This window comes from Schistocerca nitens, chromosome 11, assembly GCF_023898315.1.
Source record: "Schistocerca nitens isolate TAMUIC-IGC-003100 chromosome 11, iqSchNite1.1, whole genome shotgun sequence".
In the NCBI taxonomy this organism is placed as follows: Eukaryota; Metazoa; Arthropoda; class Insecta; order Orthoptera; family Acrididae; genus Schistocerca; species Schistocerca nitens.
This window is the reverse complement of record NC_064624.1, coordinates 58,043,630-58,062,838: the sequence shown is the minus strand read 5'-3', so window position 1 is coordinate 58,062,838 and position 19,209 is coordinate 58,043,630. Positions and strand designations below refer to the sequence as shown.

At 38.7% G+C, this 19,209-nt stretch overlaps 1 protein-coding gene across 1 annotated transcript in view; it reads left to right on the top strand.

Annotated features, from left to right (window-relative positions):
• The first annotated feature begins 236 nt into the window (after nucleotides 1-236).
• Nucleotides 237-19,209, top strand: part of LOC126212925 (protein SCO1 homolog, mitochondrial) — a 46,718-nt gene continuing 27,745 nt past the window's right edge. Inside the window, exons 1-3 of the mRNA XM_049940431.1 lie at nucleotides 237-519; nucleotides 641-839; nucleotides 12,932-13,129. Of these exons, the coding sequence (XP_049796388.1) occupies nucleotides 466-519; nucleotides 641-839; nucleotides 12,932-13,129 (451 nt within the window). The 5' untranslated portion in view covers nucleotides 237-465. The remainder of the gene's footprint in view (nucleotides 520-640; nucleotides 840-12,931; nucleotides 13,130-19,209) is intronic.

Below are 19,209 nucleotides of genomic sequence, written 5' to 3'. Positions count from 1 at the left end.
ACAGAACATAATTCAGAAACATGACGTTAATTTTACTAAAAAAATCACCACTCTTACGAGGTGTCTTTTCCCTTCCTGACTGTGGGAGCACAAAAAATTTGGAGTCCACGCAATGTTAAAATTGAAATTAACCGCCATTTCCAAAGACGTCAGTTTTATATGTACGCTCATTTTTTGGTTGATAACAAGAATGTTCTCTTCAAAGATTGTAAATACAATGCCGGTGCAATGATTCACTGGGTGATAGTGTGAAATTGTATGGATTGTAAAAAGGAAAAATTTGGTGACGAATAAATTCATTAGTTATATAGCGGAAAACATTTAATACATACCATGGAGAGTGTCTACTCCCGTCAGAGTGCTATACGTTCACAAGAAACGCCGTATCTCTGTAGTATATGAGTGATGACCCGTACGTAACCTCTCTCGTTACTAGTTGGGGCGTGCGCAGATTGTGTGTAAACAATGTCGAAAGTTCTGCCGAGACTACATTATTTGCTTAGAAATAGAAATAGTCTGGTTAGTATTCACTGAAAAAATGCAACGTACTTTTTATAGAATCAAGTGATTTACGTTTTCGTATTTAAGTCCAGCAGGGACAGCAAGTTCAATAAAAATGGTGTCCTGTTTATTGTTTTAGATGACAGGAACATGTACCGGTGTCAGAAGGTACGCTACGGACGATTCAACTAGTACATCGACAAAGATTCCAGGTGGAAAAGAAGATGGGAAGAAGGGAAAGGGTGGTCCAGTAACCTGGAAAACAGTGGGTATTACAGCTCTTGTAGGTGGTTCCCTGGCAGCTTTTATGCTCCATTTGAAGAACGAGAAACAACAAGGTATACTTACACACAGTGCTCACTACATATGCCACTTAGTTTAGTAATTGTATTTTCTCCCATTGCTGCATTTCCATACTACATAGATGTGGAACACTTGTTATTGCTGCATCTAATTTCTTACTATATACAATATCACACTGTAATCTGTTAATGTGTATAAAATATGAGTTGAGTGCCGCATGTATAAATAACAATGCTTGTGAGTGTCTTGATGGGTATTAAGTTTTCCATAATTCACATCCTCGTCAATTTCCTCACTGTGTGTCTACAGAACAGACAGCCTACCTAATATTATGTATCGTTGAGTCGTTTCTTGGACACCACAAGTATTGTTGTATGGTGTTTGGTAGCCTAACTAAATATCGAAGTAGTTCAGCCATGGATTATGAAGTTCATTCCATATTATGGGGAATAAAGTGAAGTTTCTACTTTAGACTTCTGCCAATAGACTGGAGCCCTATTATTTGAAACTTTTGTCCTCGCATTGTTTTACATTTTTTGAGTAACTGTGTTTTGAAGGCCTCCTTTTAATTTGAAGTATACCATATTGGATAAGAGTTTTTACAAAATCGCGTAAAAAATATTGATAGTATGGTCATGTGTTATACAAAGAATGTATACCAATAGCAGAAGATTTTCCTACATTTTTCTACCCTCCCATTGTAGTTTGACTCTTTGAACATTATATACTTAAATTTTCCAAGTAAGAATTCATGTGGTAGCATTAATTGAACATTGGTAATGGAAGATCACTGATCCACCTGTATGCTTTTCTTAAATGACTCTTGCAATGTGCATGCCCTCACGTTACGTTAATCAAGCAAGATGTACAAATGAATTTTCCATACATCTCATCAAGTGAAAGAACCTCCAGTGATGTGGAACAAGTCAAGATATACAGTAATAAAAGGCTAGCAGATCATAAAAATTTAATCTGTGCTGTATATTATCAACAGTAAACTAACACTATTCTTCTTAATACTGTTGGTGCTAATGCCAACTAAATGTAACCCAGTAAACTGAAATGAAAATTACTGGTTTTAGGGGAAGAAACTGCTGCTTTGTGGGTTGTATTAAAGACACTGTTTCTCTCTCACTTAGCAACAGGAGATAAACATGCTTTAATTAATGTAATTAGGGAATCAAAATAATCTTTGTAACATAATTGAGAAAGCAGCCTTTTTTCTCTTCAAAATAATAATTATTTGATTAGAGCAGTATTTTTTGCAGAAAATAATTACCTACAAGTGTCGCAACAGAAGCCCGTTTACAGTACACTATTACTTATGATGCCACTTTGCAACAACATCAGTACTTGTAATGAAGCTAAGAGGAATTTTCCTTTAAATTTTCTAAAAGTTTTATGTTTCAACAGACAATATAAGAGTCTTAGATATCTGTAATGTACTGATTTATTTGTGAGAACTACGTGAAGCAAATGCACTACTTTTAATAACTTCATGGATTATTACATAATAGCACCTGCAAAGAGTTTCTCTCAAGCCAAAGAGTAACTTAATTGAAATATGAAGAATGTATAGCACTAACACTTTCTCTTATTTGTCCAAAGTCAAATTTAATGTGTCATTTCAGTATGTCACATTTGTCCGTGGAGGTAAAAAAAAAAAGAAAAAAGAGGTTAGTTGTCATTACTTCACAAACTCAAAGCTGACATCTCATGTAGCCCAAAACATTAGGTTCACCACATTTATGCCTCCATTGGTCACTGCTGTGACACTTCCGCTACATTACTCTGATGTGCCCGTGCCCAGTTTCGACTGTCTTTGGTGCTTTGATTGTGTGGAGACATAGTTGTTTCATCAAAACTGCCACTTTATATTGTTTACAGATGTAGTAATTAATCCTGTCATAGCCTAAAGTTTAAAGGAATCACATTTCATTCATAAGTGGAGCCGTTCAAGCCATATTTTCTTTTGTATCATCAATTACCGGTTGCACTGTTTACTTTTATCGTAGTCGTTTTATTTTTGTCATTTGACTTTGAATTTGCTTTACTTTACTCAATGTCCATGCTTTCTCTCCTTTCCTGTGTTTTTCATTGCCTTCCAATTCACAAAAGCTCATACATCCGAACCACACCGTATCAGTGGTCTGTCCCCGCCCAACACTTGGCTACGTAACCACACTGATTGTTGGGGCAACATCTTCTGTCCTAAATACCTCCCACCGATAATTATTCATTGATCACATTTCCTCCCACTTCAAGAAAGAGGTTCTGGTTAGAACAGCAGGAGACAGCAGTTGTGTGTGTGTGTGTGTGTGTGTGTGTGTGTGTGTGATGTCTGCCTGCTGCTCGGCATGTGAGTAGTGATCTACCCGCTTCACAGTATAGTTATTTCCTCATGAAGTGTGTTGTAAATAATCCACTGCACTTTGACAGGAGCAATGAGGCGTATAAGTACAATACCAGAAGAAAAAAATTACATTCATCATGCCATATTAAGGCTGTCTGTAGCACAAAGAGGGGTTCACAATGCTGCAACCAAAAGTTTTAATCAGTTACCCATTGGTATAAAATGCCTGATAGACAGCAAAGTAAAATTTAAAACTAAACTAAAAATGTTTCTGTTTGATAACTACTCTTATTTCACAAAAGATTATCTGTTACTGTAATGTGTAAACGTTTATCGGTAGGAATTACTAACATCTGTCTGTCTATAATCAAAAAAGCAAAAACCCTAATAAATAATCGGCATGCAATCATATTTACCAAAAAAAAAAAAAAAAAAAAAAAACTTGATGTCAACATATGATGACTCATTCCACAGCATTACAATTTATCATGCAAATGGTACATGGAACATGAAACTAACTAACTATTGGTATATCACAAAAAATGGTATAGGCTTATATGCTTTGAAAACCTCAATATGAAATTCAAAAGTAAAATCAAGCAGATGATCAAGTAGATGAACATTCCAAATGTGCTGTATTTGGTTATTCCTGAAAAACTGACAGATACTGGAGAAATATTCCGGGAACAGAAGCAAATAGGCTACTATTGGAAAGAGAGGCCTAAATCTTACACAGGTTAGGCAACCATGTTACAGCAAAATATCTATTTTATGGGTTCTTATGTGTTTGAGACCAGACCCTTATCACTTTTTTACCATTCCACAATGCTGGAAGATGTTTAAAAAATTATATCCTATTTTTTCCTGTAAATTGCTATTATTGGCCACACACTGAATGATGCATCTATAGGTAAGATTTCAATGTGAGACATCATGCAAACGACGGTGAAAGTAATGCACTGACAATCTAATAAAACAAGAACTCTATTCTGCATGGAAGCATACCTCTCTGAGGTTCTATTTATTTGACATTCCAATAATCATTCATGTTGTCGGCATGCGCTATATACAATAGCATGCCTAGCTTCTTTCCTTGTTGCAAAATGTTCAAGAACACGTAGGTAAGCGTTTTGGAAAGGCGAATATTAAAAATGTGCATATGAGCTGAAAGTTGAAAATGCGACTAACAAGAAGCACTACCAGTAAGCAAACAAGCATTAGTTTTGGATTTCCAGCTTCATTTACTACCAATACAAATATGGTAGAAGTGGAATAAAATGCATTATGGAGGCATCTTTTTCAAATCTCATGGTTCTTGGTTATTCGAAGTGCATCAACAAAATCAGGTTACATTAACTAGGCCAAATGTGCCATATTAGCTGAGCATACACATTCAAGAAGAGAAAAATGTTCAGAATTGCTTTCCTGCACTATGTTATTCATGCAAGCGCTATAATTTGCAGAAATAATGAGCAAGAAGCAACTGTAAACAGTAGTCTGCTAATGTTTTGGGCTACTTAAAATGACGGTAAGCCCGGCCAGTCTGGCTTCAAAGCGGCATACAGTGTAAGTCTATAGTGCCATCTCCGCCCCCCCCCTTTTTTTTACTCCCCCCTAACTTTTATTATGTAAAAAGAATAATCTTTCTATTGGAGTTTTCATCATATTGTCGGCAAAGTGATTCTGTGTCGACACATGCTTAATGGCCAGAACTCCGTTCCCTTGCTTTTTTAATATTCATGTATTTATTTGTTTATTGTGTGATGACAGTAGAAAATATTAGACAGCTATTCACACAAATATATATATATATATATATATGTGTGTGTGTGTGTGTGTGTGTGTGTGTGTGTGTGTGTGTGTGTTTTTGTCCTACTTTGATGCAGGGAATCTTAAGTTCCCACGTTTGAAATACAGTCAGAAGCTTCTGCAGACAAATTGTGAAGGTATGTTTGAATTCTCCGAGGGAACATTCAAATGTTATATCAGGGTGTATACACCTTGGGACAAATGGGAAATCCGGGAAAATTTGGAATTTTTTATAGAATTCTGGGAAAATTTGTTTCAGTTTTCAGTTAATTTTTTGTATTTTTGACTGGTAATAATACTTTAACAAAGAATTTTACTTTAGCCCGCTGCTGCAGAATTATACTGCAACAGTAAAACATAAATGAGAGACTAATACTTTGAAAATGCATTCATCTAGGTAACCCACGAAATGTTCGGCACACGGCAGGGAAATTTAAAATCGTGCTTATCAGAATATTCAACTGCTGCAATTTTAACCTGTGCTGATAGGAGTTATTTTCAGCTGCATGTTGTGCCAGAGAGTGGTCCGCTTTGCTCTTGGCCACAGTTTGGCTGTTGGCATTCATTCTGGTGGACAACTGGTTGTTAGTCGTACTGATATAGAAAGCTGTGCAATGCTTGTAGCAGAGCTGGTATATGACATGGTTGCTTTCAAATGTGGTCCAGTCTCTGATGGGGTAGCATAAGCTGTGGTTTTGCACTGGGTCTTCCACAGGGATACAATCCAGGAATTGTGGTTGGGAGTGGCACAGGAACGGAATACGGTGTCGTGGAGCTCGGGTGGGCAGCGGAACGCTACTTTAGGAGGGGTGGGAAGACTCTCGAGTAGGATGTCCCTCGTTTCAGAGCGGGATGATAGGTGATTGAGGTTTAATCGAGGATGATAGTAATGGAGGATGTGGTTCCCTTGTTCCTATCTGGGGTGGTACTGGAGGACAAAAGAGACATTTGTTTGTGGACTAGGCCTGCATGTCGGAAGGAACGTAGCATCTTTCTTCTGAACAACACAGGCACTGCAAAATTGTATTTATCTGCTGGCACTGGGCAGGCAACTTTCAATTAGAATTTTTCCCCCGTATGGGAATACACGTAACGAATGTACAAGTACAAATGCAGGTTATAGACACACAGTCGGTGACGTGTGGAAATTTGATTCTGGCTGTGAGTCGTGCTCGGATACCCTAGTGGTAAGGCAACTGCTCACAATAAGCGGGAAATCCAAGTTAGACTCCTGGTCGAGCTCAAATTTTCATTGTGTACATTCGCAACTGTGAATATATTTCGTGTACTCCGTAATGGCTGTAGTCGCCACAGCGCCTGCTCCCACATGTCCAAAATGACATTGCACCGTACTTCTGAACGTCACGGGCACTGCAGTATTGTATAAAGGAATAGGTGAGATGTGTAGCTGCCCTAGTTCTATATAGGGACACAAATCCTTGGTTTGATGCTTAGTGCTTGAAGGCTACTGGCAACACAACATTACTCAGGCAAAAATATGTGCGAAACCTACAGCCGCAACTTAACTGTTATTGATGGCAAATGCCAGGAAACATTCTGTTCGTAACATAAAATAAGTGAAATAGCCCAGATAGAAAGAATGTTTTAACAAATTACTGAATGCTTTGACAGTACATAGGAGTCAGAAAGGAAGTAGTGCATAACTTACTGCTGATACATTGGTCAAATGACCCAGTTTATTATAAAGTACTCTTGCCCACAAACCGCTCATATGTCAGTAGTTTTATTGTGACAAGTGATCATGAATGAGCAAGGTATTGCACGTACAGTAATGTCAGCTGCTTTCACTTGTCTGCCTGATCGGGTAAGCATAGTTATAGTTCACGATGTGTGCATCTGTCCCCCCCCCCCCCCCCCCCAAAACTGCCCCAATGCATGACACAGCAGCAGTGCATGCAGAGGGGCATCAGCAGGTGCAGACATGTGCAACATTATACAACATAAACATTATGCAACACATTTAATGCGTTCAATCAGGTTTAACTTTTTACCAGTCATGGTAAATTTGTATCACTTACTATTTTCATTTCAAGTGAGTGTTGTTCCATCTGCTGGCATTATTTTTTACTGAAAGTAATAATTTTAGTACATCTGTGATTTGTAGTTCATATTTCAATTGTCCTTCCACCTTCCTAAAAGCTCTTTGTCTTGTAAATTATTATTTGATCAAATTGGCTGTTAAGAAAACTTCTTATGATAGTGGTTTCAATTTGTGATTGTAAGTATAAACAATGACCTCCTTCACAATGTTTTGTTTTTAAACGATTATGAAGTAGCAAATTCGTGCAAATTTTAGGGTAACATTGTGCGGGTACTAAGTTACCAGGATCATAGTACAGTGTCTACCAAATTGAAAGTATAACAATAAATCAAGATGCTGTAACACTAAAGTTCATAAAATGTCTAGGTTTTGTCTGAAGTACCTTATTTTGGTGCTTGAGTGCAACGATACATTCGTATGGGTAAAAATTCAGAAATTCATATCCCTATAATTAAAGAAACTTATTGTAGACAATTGCATAACTTATGATGTCACTCATTTCTGTGTTATTCAAAAATTACTGTATTGCCAATAAAAATAAACTTCAAAATTCATTCTAAGCTTCCATTTAGCTAAATAGTACTAGTAGGCTTACTATTTGTTTTTCCTGCAAACCATGGGAGGGCAGAAACCTTCCAAACTAGATAATCAGAAATATAGCACAAAAACCCATAATTCGAATGAACCACTGTAGAAAATAGTAGAAGAAATTAGTAAAGGACAAATTGGCTAGAGCAAAGCTGCAGCATTCCGAGACAAACCATTGTAAACAAGTTGAGAAACAAGTACAGTTGTAAAGTTCTAATGCCCACTGAAGAAAGATCTCCTGTGGAAGTTTTATCACTGTCAGTGACATGGGTCTTCAAGTATCTGTCTTTGACTTGACTTGAGCTTCATAGTGAAATTACGTCTAGACACCTGTAAAAGAATAGTAGGTTGCTTTGAAATGGTATGCCTGGATGGGAATGGGGAAAGGAATTTTTAGAGAGACGTAGTCCTGAACTTTCTCACAAACTTACAGCCAATATGTCAAGAGAGCAGGCTTCTGTAAATGAGGATATATTCAATACTTTCTTTGAGAAATACAAAGAGTAACTTTGTACCAATATTAAAATTAAAATTTTACTCTAGTATGGCATAATTTGTATACATTTTTACTTTCCCAAGCACTCAGTAGCTATAGAAGTAAAATGTTACTATGTCTGTTGTGGTGTGCAACTTATGTTGGGTCCAGTATTTTCAAAAAATGGAAAAAACTGATATGAAGTTACCCTGCTTGGCTGTTAAGTTTTAACATAGTTTATATTCACTGATGTAGAAAGATATACTCCATTTCTTGCTTCTCTTTTTTGAGGGTCGCATCTTCTTCTTTCTTTTTTCTCCCCGCTTCTAAAGTAGCACATTTTCTTCCTCAGAGTCCGAACTATCTCCACACCAAATTTCATCAGAGTCAATTCACTGGTTTAGTTCTTAAAACGTGATAGGCAGAGTTACTTTCGCATTTAATGATATTAGTCTGGATTAAACATGTTGAAAAGTGTATAAACATTGTATTCATTCCATAGAACATATCAATCAGCAAAAGAATTCTCAGAAATATGATGAAGTTCAAAAGTCAAAGGGTAAGTAGCTTTTTCAAAGAGGAACTAGGTTTTCCTAATTCGCATTATATTTTTCAAACCAATAAATATACACTTACTAAAGCAGCCTATGTTTTTTCCACTGGGTTCAAGCTATCGCCATACAAGATTTCATCAATATCGGTTCACTGGTGTAATCGTGAAAACATAACAGCTACTTGTGCATTATAATATTGGTATGGGTATGGTTTAAAGAAACCATAATGAAATTGAAGAGCCATCAAGGTCTTGGAAGTGGTGGCACATCCATTGACATTTGGACACTCAATAAGTTTACATGATTGGAAAGAAACAGTAGACCAAGAAATTGTTCAAGCTACTGAGAAACTGAATGTTAACCACATCTTACAAAATTTTGGAAAATATTTTTTAAGTAAGGATAAAGCCCTTCATCTTTTGTCTTCCCTCACGAAAATTCCATAAATGATGGCCAGCACGGTTTTAGACTAAATAGATCTACTGTGCGCAATATGTAGGGCAATTCCACGACGGTGATACAAACTTATCGCACCATCCCGGACGACCACTGGCATCGAGTACAGTGGTGATCTGGGTCGAGGTCCCGTCCTTTCGACGTTCTGCAGAGCCGCGGTGAAGTTACCCTCGGCATCGCGGTGTGAGACTTCGGGCCACAGCAGATAGTGATCGAGGGAACTGGAACGGCACAGTGGCACACCGCGGACATCCTGCCCACTTACTTAGTACCTCTCGTACGACGGTACCGAGAACCCATTTTTGAACACGACAGCGCTCGTCAGCATGCGGCACGTCTCTCTACGAACTGTCAGTGTGGTGTCGAGGTTCTCCTGTGTGCAGCGAGATCCCCGAATCTGTCTCCTCTGTGGAACACGAGTGGGACGTAGTCTGTCCCGGTGCCAGTCTCTGTGGCACACAGGACAGATTCCGACAGCTGTAGGCTGGCTTGCCTCAGAAGAGGACATGGTGGCTTTATAACACTGTCAAATTGAAGAAAATGAATTATCACTGAGGCTGTGTTCATATACTTATCAGCTGCTTACAACAATGCATTTACCGACTGCACCTACAGAAATTGTACGCATTGAGTACAAATTATGGTACAGTGCAGTCGATAGCAAATATCCCCAAAACAGAAGATTAATTGGAGATTTTCGAGGGTAGAGGAGCCGGTGGAGAAGGCAGAAAAATGGCTAGTCGCCAGGTAGCGTGCCGGTTCCGTCGCTTTCGACATACTTACCGCAGCCCGGCCGGTACCGGCCGGATAGTCGAAAGTTTTATATACACTGATAACTGTGTTATTACAGCCCAAGAAAATAACTTTGTGGCCATTGAAAATGGGTGTCACATTAGGTAGAGCACTCATCCACAGGAAAAACTCCACGAACTTGAAGCATAAAGTAGTTGTCAGATATGTTGTCATTTGTAAAGTGGCAGGCACTATGTGGGGTGCAGAATTCAGGTTAGTAACAACTACAGCATTAGTTCTATGTCATTCGACTGTCGAATATGCGCGCTCTGTGTGCTGTACCTCAGCTGTGCCAAACCAGTGGACGTACCAGTCGGTGAATCGTGTCACATTGTCACAGGCTGTTTGTAGCCGACACTGAGTGATAAGCTATACTGCTTATACTGCTTAGCCGGTATTCCTCCCCCTAGTAATTAGGCTTGAAGTGGCAGCAAAGAAGGAAAAAAACTGAATTGCTTCCTTTTTGGATTCTGAGCAGCCCATTGATGACTTAAATTGAGGAGTGGTTTCCTGTACACAACAGAAAATGTCATTAATACACTAAAAAAAGAGGGAGCGGGAGGGGGGAGAGAGAGAGAGAGAGAGAGAGAGAGAGAGAGAGAGAGAGATGTGTATCTGCCTCTGATATTGGTATACACCAAGGGAAGCTTTCTCCAGGTCACACAGAGGTGTGTAACATAAGGAGATCTTGTCCACCTCAAAAATGTGTGAACTCTGCCCAAGCACCTGCTCTGTTGATGAGCTCATGAAGGCTATCCGAAGTGCACTACATGTGGCCAATTTTTGGTCTTACCTTTCCTACCCATATACGAGGGTTGCCCAGGAAGTAATGAACCGCACTTTTTTTCTCACCCGAAAACAATTCTACGAAAGCGTAATGTTACGTATGTATTATTTGAATTATCCTGAGTGAGCGTGCCAGGTTTCCGTCACTTCCGAGAGGCAGAGTAGCAGCAGGACAGTTTCAGAGTGGCGTCTACAGGTGACGTACGTTACGAGCAAAGTGTTGCCATCGAATTTCTCGCTGCAGAGAAAGAAACTGTGGAGAATATTCACAAATGCTCGTGTAAAGTCTACAGAGCATATGCTGTCCACAGAAATACGGTTAGTCGCCTGGCACGGAGGGTGAGGTCGTCAGAAGGCAGTTGGGCGGAGCTCCACGATTTGGAGCAGTCGGGTAGACCGTCCACGGCTGTCGCACGTGACAGCCCAGACCTAGCCCCCTGAGACTTCCACTCGTTAGTACCATTAAAGGATGCCGTTCGTGGAAGACATTTTGAGGACGACGAGGAGGTGATTCACAAAGTGAAGCACAGGCTCCGCCACCAAGACAGGGATTGATACCGACAGGGCATACACGCCCTAATTTGCACTAGAGGAAGGCTGTAGAACAGGATGGAGATTATGTGGAAAAATAGGGCGTGTAGATAAAACTCCATTCTTTCGTGTGTGTAATTCTCATTTTATTCAATAAAGTGTTGTCGAAGTAAAAAACTGCAATGCATTACTTTGTGGGCAACCCTCGTAATATGGAATGTTACATGTATTTTAGTATATAGTGTGTACTTTGTTGTTGTAGACAATGTTTGAATGTTTCTGATACTATTCAATAAAAAAAAACTTCTCCCCGACCGAATCAGTGCCAGAGGAGTGCAACATTGTAATGATAAGTGGGCTCGTACTGCCAAGCTCTTTGTACATTTGTTCATAAGCTTGCTGTTGACTGCCAGTAAGCTGCTCCTTTGGTAGCTGTTGTAATCACTGAAGTAACATCAAATACTCTCTCAGCCCATGAAGTTTCATTTCATTTCCTCCTCCCCTGCTAGGTGTTCCACTTTTATTACAGGGAGTGCAAAAAGAGGAAAAAAATTAAGATTGTCAGTATTCTGTTCTGTTTTCTGTTTGCTTGCATGCGACATTGTGCGTCACAATGTCATTACGTCAAGGGATGAAGCTGACATCCGTATTGTTTCGTTCAGTTGACCCAGAAATAACAATTCTGAAAGCATTTTAGCAATAAAAATCTGGAAGCTCAGATTTTTGTCTCTATTGCTAAAATGCTCCCAGAACCTGTGCCAGCTGCAGATGGCCTATCTTACAACTTACAGGGGCAGTATGTTGTGAGATTATTGACCAAATTCAAAATGTTGTCATAACCTACTTATTAAGTAGTATCTTATGTCAAAAGTTCAATACGTTAAGGCAAGTATTCCATTAGAAAATGTGCGTTTGTTTGGAGACAGCATAACAGCAAATACGCAAAATATATTTGGCAGTATTTCAGAGTGAGAGCACTTCGTGACTTTCGACCAACTCGACACAGAATTTCAAAACCTTTACGAAACGTTTTCCTTACTGACATTCCCCACAAAATTATGAAAGGAAAAAGTTTGTTTACTACATTTTCATTGTTTATGCAGTAAAACTTAGCATAAGTACGGCATTTTAATTTTGTTACTTCATTACTACCAATTCTATTTGCAACAGAATTTGCAGACAGTATCCACGTATACCATTGAATGTACCTGTAAAATTATATCATCGCTCGACACACAGTTGTAAACATTGAGATGTGTGAAAAACTAGCTTTTTCTCAAAATGGAGTGGTCTATATTAATCCAATGTTTCATAATGAGAGCACTTAGTGACTTCCAACTGACTGTAAGCATAATTTCAAACCTTTTCTCACTTGCACGCTTAAAATCAAGTATTTAACAAATTAACTTATTTTTAAAGTAATCAGACGTCTCAAGCTGTTTTACATGTGAAAGTTCAATTCTTTAAATAATCGGAGGTTTACCGTTATGTTTTTATTGGCAGTACTAAATGTTTTGATTCTTGAAGATAAGTACTGGCCAACAATTTGTAGTCGTAATTTTATAGTTTCTCGAGTGAATTTCCTTTTCATGCAACAAACTGCGCAAATACACTGCCTCAGACGGCAGTAAAGCTACCGCAGGTGTCAGTCGATATTGCGACGCCTCAGCTACGCGGTACCGACAGTCGACAAATTGCGATTGGTGCTTTACTGTACGCAGCGCGCGACCGCGAGAGGAAGCGGCAGCTGGGCAAGGCGGCCATCGGCGGTGCCTTCGAGCTCGTGGACTGCGAGGGCCGGCCGCGCTCCAGCCGCGACTTCCTGGGTCAGTGGCTGCTCATCTACTTCGGCTTCACGCACTGTCCCGACATCTGCCCGGACGAGATCGAGAAGATGGTCGCCGTCGTCGAAACGCTCGGTGAGTTTCCGGCCTGCGGCTGTGACCCTCTAAACTGACCTGTAGAAAGCTTTAATGCCTCGTCACTCGTAATTCGAGGTGTCTACTCGTCCTTTCGAATCGGAGTGCTTGTCGGTGCAGCTCTGAGCAACTGTCGAGAAACTTTCCCACAGGTATAAGTCCTTCTTCTGATGTAATGGGGGAGGAGCAGATCCTGGGTGGAATGGGCAGGTGCGAGAAAAGGTAATTTAGAAATGAAATACTGGGTACCAGAATGAATCATTTGTTCTGCAACAGTGTGTGTGTGTGCGCGCCAATTTGAAACTTCGTATCAGATAAAAACTTTGTGCCGAAGTGGTACTCGAACCCGGAACCTTTCTTTTTACAGGCATGCGCTCTACCAGCTGAGGTATCTGGGCACGAGTCGTGACGTGTAATCTCTCCCTTTTGGAATTTTAGATATTTTATTGTTTATGTAGCAGTTTGACAATTGGACTTTTGAGGGAGACAGTTTACAAGAAATCACATCCGATATGGAAATAAGCCATCTACCCTTTATTTGTGACAAGTCCGTAATTAATGTCTGTTGACTTGGAATCACACCTTGTCAGACTTGCTATAAAAGACAACACATTGCATATAAAAGTAGATTATTGCTTCCCAACAAAAAATGTTTGTTGCTGTGTTTTCCACATCCAAAATTTTCCAGTTTGTCGTTCTAAGTAAGTCACTATTTAATTGATCTCAAGTCCTTATGAACACCAGTTTCAACTTTTTGCACAATTTCCTGTAGATCATTAATACACAAAAATTGTGATCAGTAACTTCTGTTCTACGCACACCAGAAAAGCTAACACTTGTTCTTTCCGCATTAACTTTGATATATACGATAATTAATCACTATGCGACTTGATCGTACAATTCTTTTTCTCCATCTTCCACAGCACGTCTAGCTTTTACTTCCACCGACCCCATTTCTGTGATCCGACTGACACTTCTAGCTCTGGACACCGACCGACTCACGTGCCCAGTTGTGGTACTTACTGGGACAGAGCCGTGCACCTCAACAAAATAAGGCACTTAGTGTTCCACAGGTTGCAAAATGTGAGACTCAGTAGTTAGCACGTGTCAGAATCGGCACCCAGTTCGTGCTGACCAAAGAGTAGGAGCGTAGCTGAGCAAGTACTGTTACAGATGTGCTCTTGCAGCTTTACATGGTGGAAGAGGGGGAAGATGAGGAAAAACTGTGTAGGTGGGTCACGAGTTGTGCTCGTAGATTAGTTAGTAGAGCACTTACCCACAAAAATCGAGGTTACGGGTTCTGAAATGCTTTTCTTCTAGATTTAGGATTTTATGTAGCTGCTGGCTTGCTCCTTGTAGTCGAAGCTAAGTCAGCACTTCACAAGGTCTGTCACCCGACATAACACGTGACATATTTACCTGTTTCTTTTAACTCGGTCGCTGTAGTTGATTGTCTCGAAGTAGAGGTCGTGCTAATCAGTGCCTCTGAAATCCTGTGTTTAGCAAAGGAAAGGCTCGACTTATTCACGTTCCGCAGCTGTTATTGGAGGAAAAGAAGATGTAGTGTGACTCGTGAATTTTAGTAGAACACACTTTTATAAGACATATGCCTCAAAGACACAACCTAAGAATTTAGATTATCATATATGTCATTTGTCGCAAAACCGTCGTGTTTTTTGTTTTCATTCTTGGAGAGTGCGGTTGCTCTTCGATACTCGAGCCACCACCAATCCGTGACACTGAAACGTAAAAGGCCCCACCCACAGCAGGTGGAGCCATTTATTTGTCATCACACCTGACCGCTTTCTTGTATTCCACACCTCCCCTTTTCTGTCTATAGCTATCAAAACAAACACCCGCGCACAGAATATGTTCTGCGACTTACTCCCTACTTCTGTCACGTTCATCTTTCCTTGAACTACACTAGGAATGTGAAACGTCATTTGCCTAAACAGTATGTAACACTTTGTATTCCCCCACTTAAAGGAAAGATGTCTGGACCTCTCACGATCTCAAAACAATAATTGATTTTTCATTAACATACAACGATAAACAACCTAATTACTAAAACACGGGATATGATTTCCTTCTTTAAAAAGGAATCAAACTCCATTTTTAATAACAAGTCTTTTCAATTTTATTGCTTCATTTCAGGTAAATTGTGCAGCAGAACAGTGTTAGTCTACTTTGTGTATCTTCTTCATATTATTTACTTTTAGTTGCCTGAAAGTGCAGTTATGTGTGTGTGGTCTATTGTTGACAAAGGCCTTAATGGCCAAAAGCTTTATGTGACAGTCTTTTTGTTGTGCCTATCTGCAACTCAGCACCTCTGCTATATGGTGAGTGGCAACTTTCCTTTTCATAATATTGTTACTTCACATTGTGCATGGAGCAAAAAATTGTCATGTAATGACCAGTCTTTCTATATAGCAAGATATCACTTTAATATGTACAGGGTGATTCATGGAAATATGCAAATATTTTAATATGTTATTCTACAAGTAAAACTGAAGAAAAAAGTTCAGATAAATGTAGGTCTCAAAACATTTAGTTACGGAGTCACGGCTAGTAAAAGATTTTGCCTGAAATTTAGCACTTTTGCTAATATGAATCCATAGCAAAACTGTATGAGGTTAAAGTAAAGCACGATTTCCATTTTTGTTGTTATTGGTTTGGTGAATGTAATAAAACATGTCCCAGACGTGTATCTACAGTAGTTTTCCAGAACATCCAGAGAAGCAAAGATTATTATACAAGTAAATTTGTTTACTTTCCTGTAAGAATGTAGAAACCTTTGTCATTGTTGGCAACCGTTAGTGAGTTGTTTCAGTCATCTTCTAATCTTGAAGCAAGTTAGTTTTCTGTATTGTTCAGTGGAAGAACATAACAACAGTGTATTTAAGTGAAACCACATAGTAACTGTTGTAGTTTTGTAGATTATTTATGAAATAGGGATGCCTTTAAAAATTATGACAAAGGAATTTTTCCAAAATTATATTATCTATAACTTCTGTTGAAAACTTTGTAATAGATTAAAATTTTATGAAATTACTTCTTTGCTTCTCTGGCTGTTCTGGAAAATTACTGCAGAAACATGTCTGGGACATGTTTTGTTAGATTCACCAGATCAATAACAACAAAATAAATGGAAATCGTGCTTTGCTTTACCCTCGTACAGCTTTCTGATGGCTTCATATTAGCGAAGTTGTTAAATTTTTGGCAAAATCTTTTATTAGCCATAACTCCGTAACCATACATTTGCAAATCTATGGTGATATGAACTTTTTCTTTAGTTTTACTTGTAGAATAACATGTTAAGATATTTGCGTATCTTTGTGATTCACCCTGTATATGTCTATCGTGTCATCACTTAGAGTTTTTATATTCATTTAACACTACATTTGCTTCAAGCCAGTATAGTATTCTTGTTCACTTCTTGTATAGTACATAGTTAGTTACCTTTTACCTTTTCTCACATTATATCTACCTGAGGAGTTACTTGTCGGGTATATGCCTACTATTTGGTGTCTTAGAGTCAAATCTCAGTATAGACTCTAGTCAACAAGCGTGTAACATTCCTGCTCCAACTATTTTCATCTCTACTGTCAGGTAAGTCTATTCGATTATAGAACTAATTTGGAGAAAACTTTCATATCGTGAGCTTCATACTTCAGTGTTCGCTGCACTTAATGCAGCTTCTAAGGGCAGTCACTGTGTCAAACCTGTATACCCTTATAGATGTACGTGTACCCTCATTTCCCTAAAAAAATGTGGTACAGGTCATTCCCTCAATGGATTCACCTGACCAAGGTATAGACCATTCCTTCTATGGGTCCGTCTAACCTTACTTCTCTCCTACCTACATGAAATAGTACATGTCATTTCTCCCACGGATTCACCTGCCGAAGGTATCAGCCATTCCTCCTGCAGATCCACATACCCTTTTCCTCTCCATCTCATCTGCTACTTGCGTATACGCCATCTTATCTTCATCAGTAAACACAGTCACTAGCTCACTTTTTCTGTCTTTTCTCACTCCAAACAACAAGTTTCTCCCAGAATTGCTTTCTGCTGACATTACCTGTTTGCTCTCTATCTAAACATCTTAACTCCTCTCCTCTAACTTCTTTTTTGCGTTGCACTTGTTTTTTACACATATAACATCTCTACATACACACTTCTCATGCTTATGTGTCTTGCTTCTAGTTACTGATACATACAGTTTACAGTTTACTTTCTTGTGATTACTAGATTTAGACAATATAAAAGATTACGAGTAATCAAACCTTCCCATTCTCTTGTTAACTCTTTAAGATCTTGTTTCTTATTGGGCTTCGAACATTAGCATGCAATCAGTTCGTCGTAACATCTGTCACTTACTTAACCCAAAATAAAGAACCTGATAATTTATTGTCGTCGTCATGCGTGAAATAACTGCCAGTGCAATCTCACTGTTGTAGGCTGTAAATTCTACTATATAGACTGTAAAAGGAAGAAATCTTATGATAAGAACTTTGCATGTGGTCAGAGGGAAGATAGATTTCATACTTCTAATGAAGAAGTAAGAAACGAAAGTAGTCAGACAGGTATGTTAGGATCAAAGAAGAAAAGAAGACAGTACCCCATAGATGGATTCCCTTACCACACTACATCTCAGAGTCCCCATCTGCTAAGGTACTACATCATGGTGCTACAGGGAGGTGTTTGACATTCACTACAGAATGGACTGCACGGCTTCCCCATCACAGACACCTCGAAAATTGATCCTAACAAACTCCTATGAAATGCGATGGAATAGGCAAGTGTATTCACCTAAGTCATTATCAGTGGTCAGTATAATTTTTATGGTCAGTCTATTCGCTGGTCAATACTCGATAGATGTGATTAATTTCCCCAACAATTCTATTCTTTTTTGTGTTTAAAAATGTACAAAATCAATAATTCCTTATTCTAAATTCCAGCATATTTAGCATACTATTTTCACAGCTTATGCAAAGACCATCTGATTTAAAGCATTTCTCTGCAAGTATCATAGTGCTATAATCATCATATAATAATAGAGGTAAAATTGTTCTCGTTCTTGGTTCTTCGTGTACTACATACATCTTCAGAATTTTCCTTAAAATGTTAATTTATAGTTAAGTTTATCAACTAAGTTCATGGCTATCTTAGTAAACATACCGATGCAGTTATCATTGAATCAACCATAGACGTTATGCATACAGGTGTTGAGGTCATATTTTTAGTTGTCTTTCTGCAAGAAGTGGTAGTCGAATGCATAATATTAATATAAGAGAATATTCAAAGAAGATAGAAATTGTCCCCAAGAAAACTAAGATAGAGATGGACGTCAATCCACCAAGTTCACAAAGAGCATGAATGCTCCTGGGGCCTTAAATCTTTTAATCATATCTATATTGTATAGTCCTTTACCTTGCCCTGTATCACTGTCTATTACATATACTGCTTTTCGATGCAGCACATTCTGAACTGTAAAAGATCCACTGTAATGCTGAAAAAATTGTTAGTTTTCGTCTTTATATTTGAGCTCTGATGAAAATCCCATACTAATATTTAATCATTTATTTGATAGTTTTGTACAACAGCCCTCTTATTAAAAGTTCTGTCTCTCTTTGTGCCTGTGTAATCAAATTCTCTTGTACTTTCTCTAGCAACTTTTCCAAGTTGATTGCCGATGAGTTTAGCCGTGTAAGCAATTTTTACAATGGCCCTCCTATATAGGTTTTATTCGTAATTACTGTAGGCGCTAATCCTGTTGATTTATGCAGTAATTAATTAAGGATTACTGGAAATTCTGGCACTAGTTGTGCCCAGGTTGTGTGCCTCATAGTACAGTACGTTTTTACACAATAGTCCTAATTCCTTCATAACATGTTCACAAGGCTTAGTTTGTGGACTATATGTGGATATAGTTAATGTGTCTTATCTCTTCCCAAGCCAAGAATTCCTTAAAATTATGGCAAATAAATTGCTGGCCACAGTCAGTTATTAGACATAGTGGTTTACCCACACCTTGAAAATATTCTTGCTAATAATGCGTTACTGTGTTGGTATTTGCC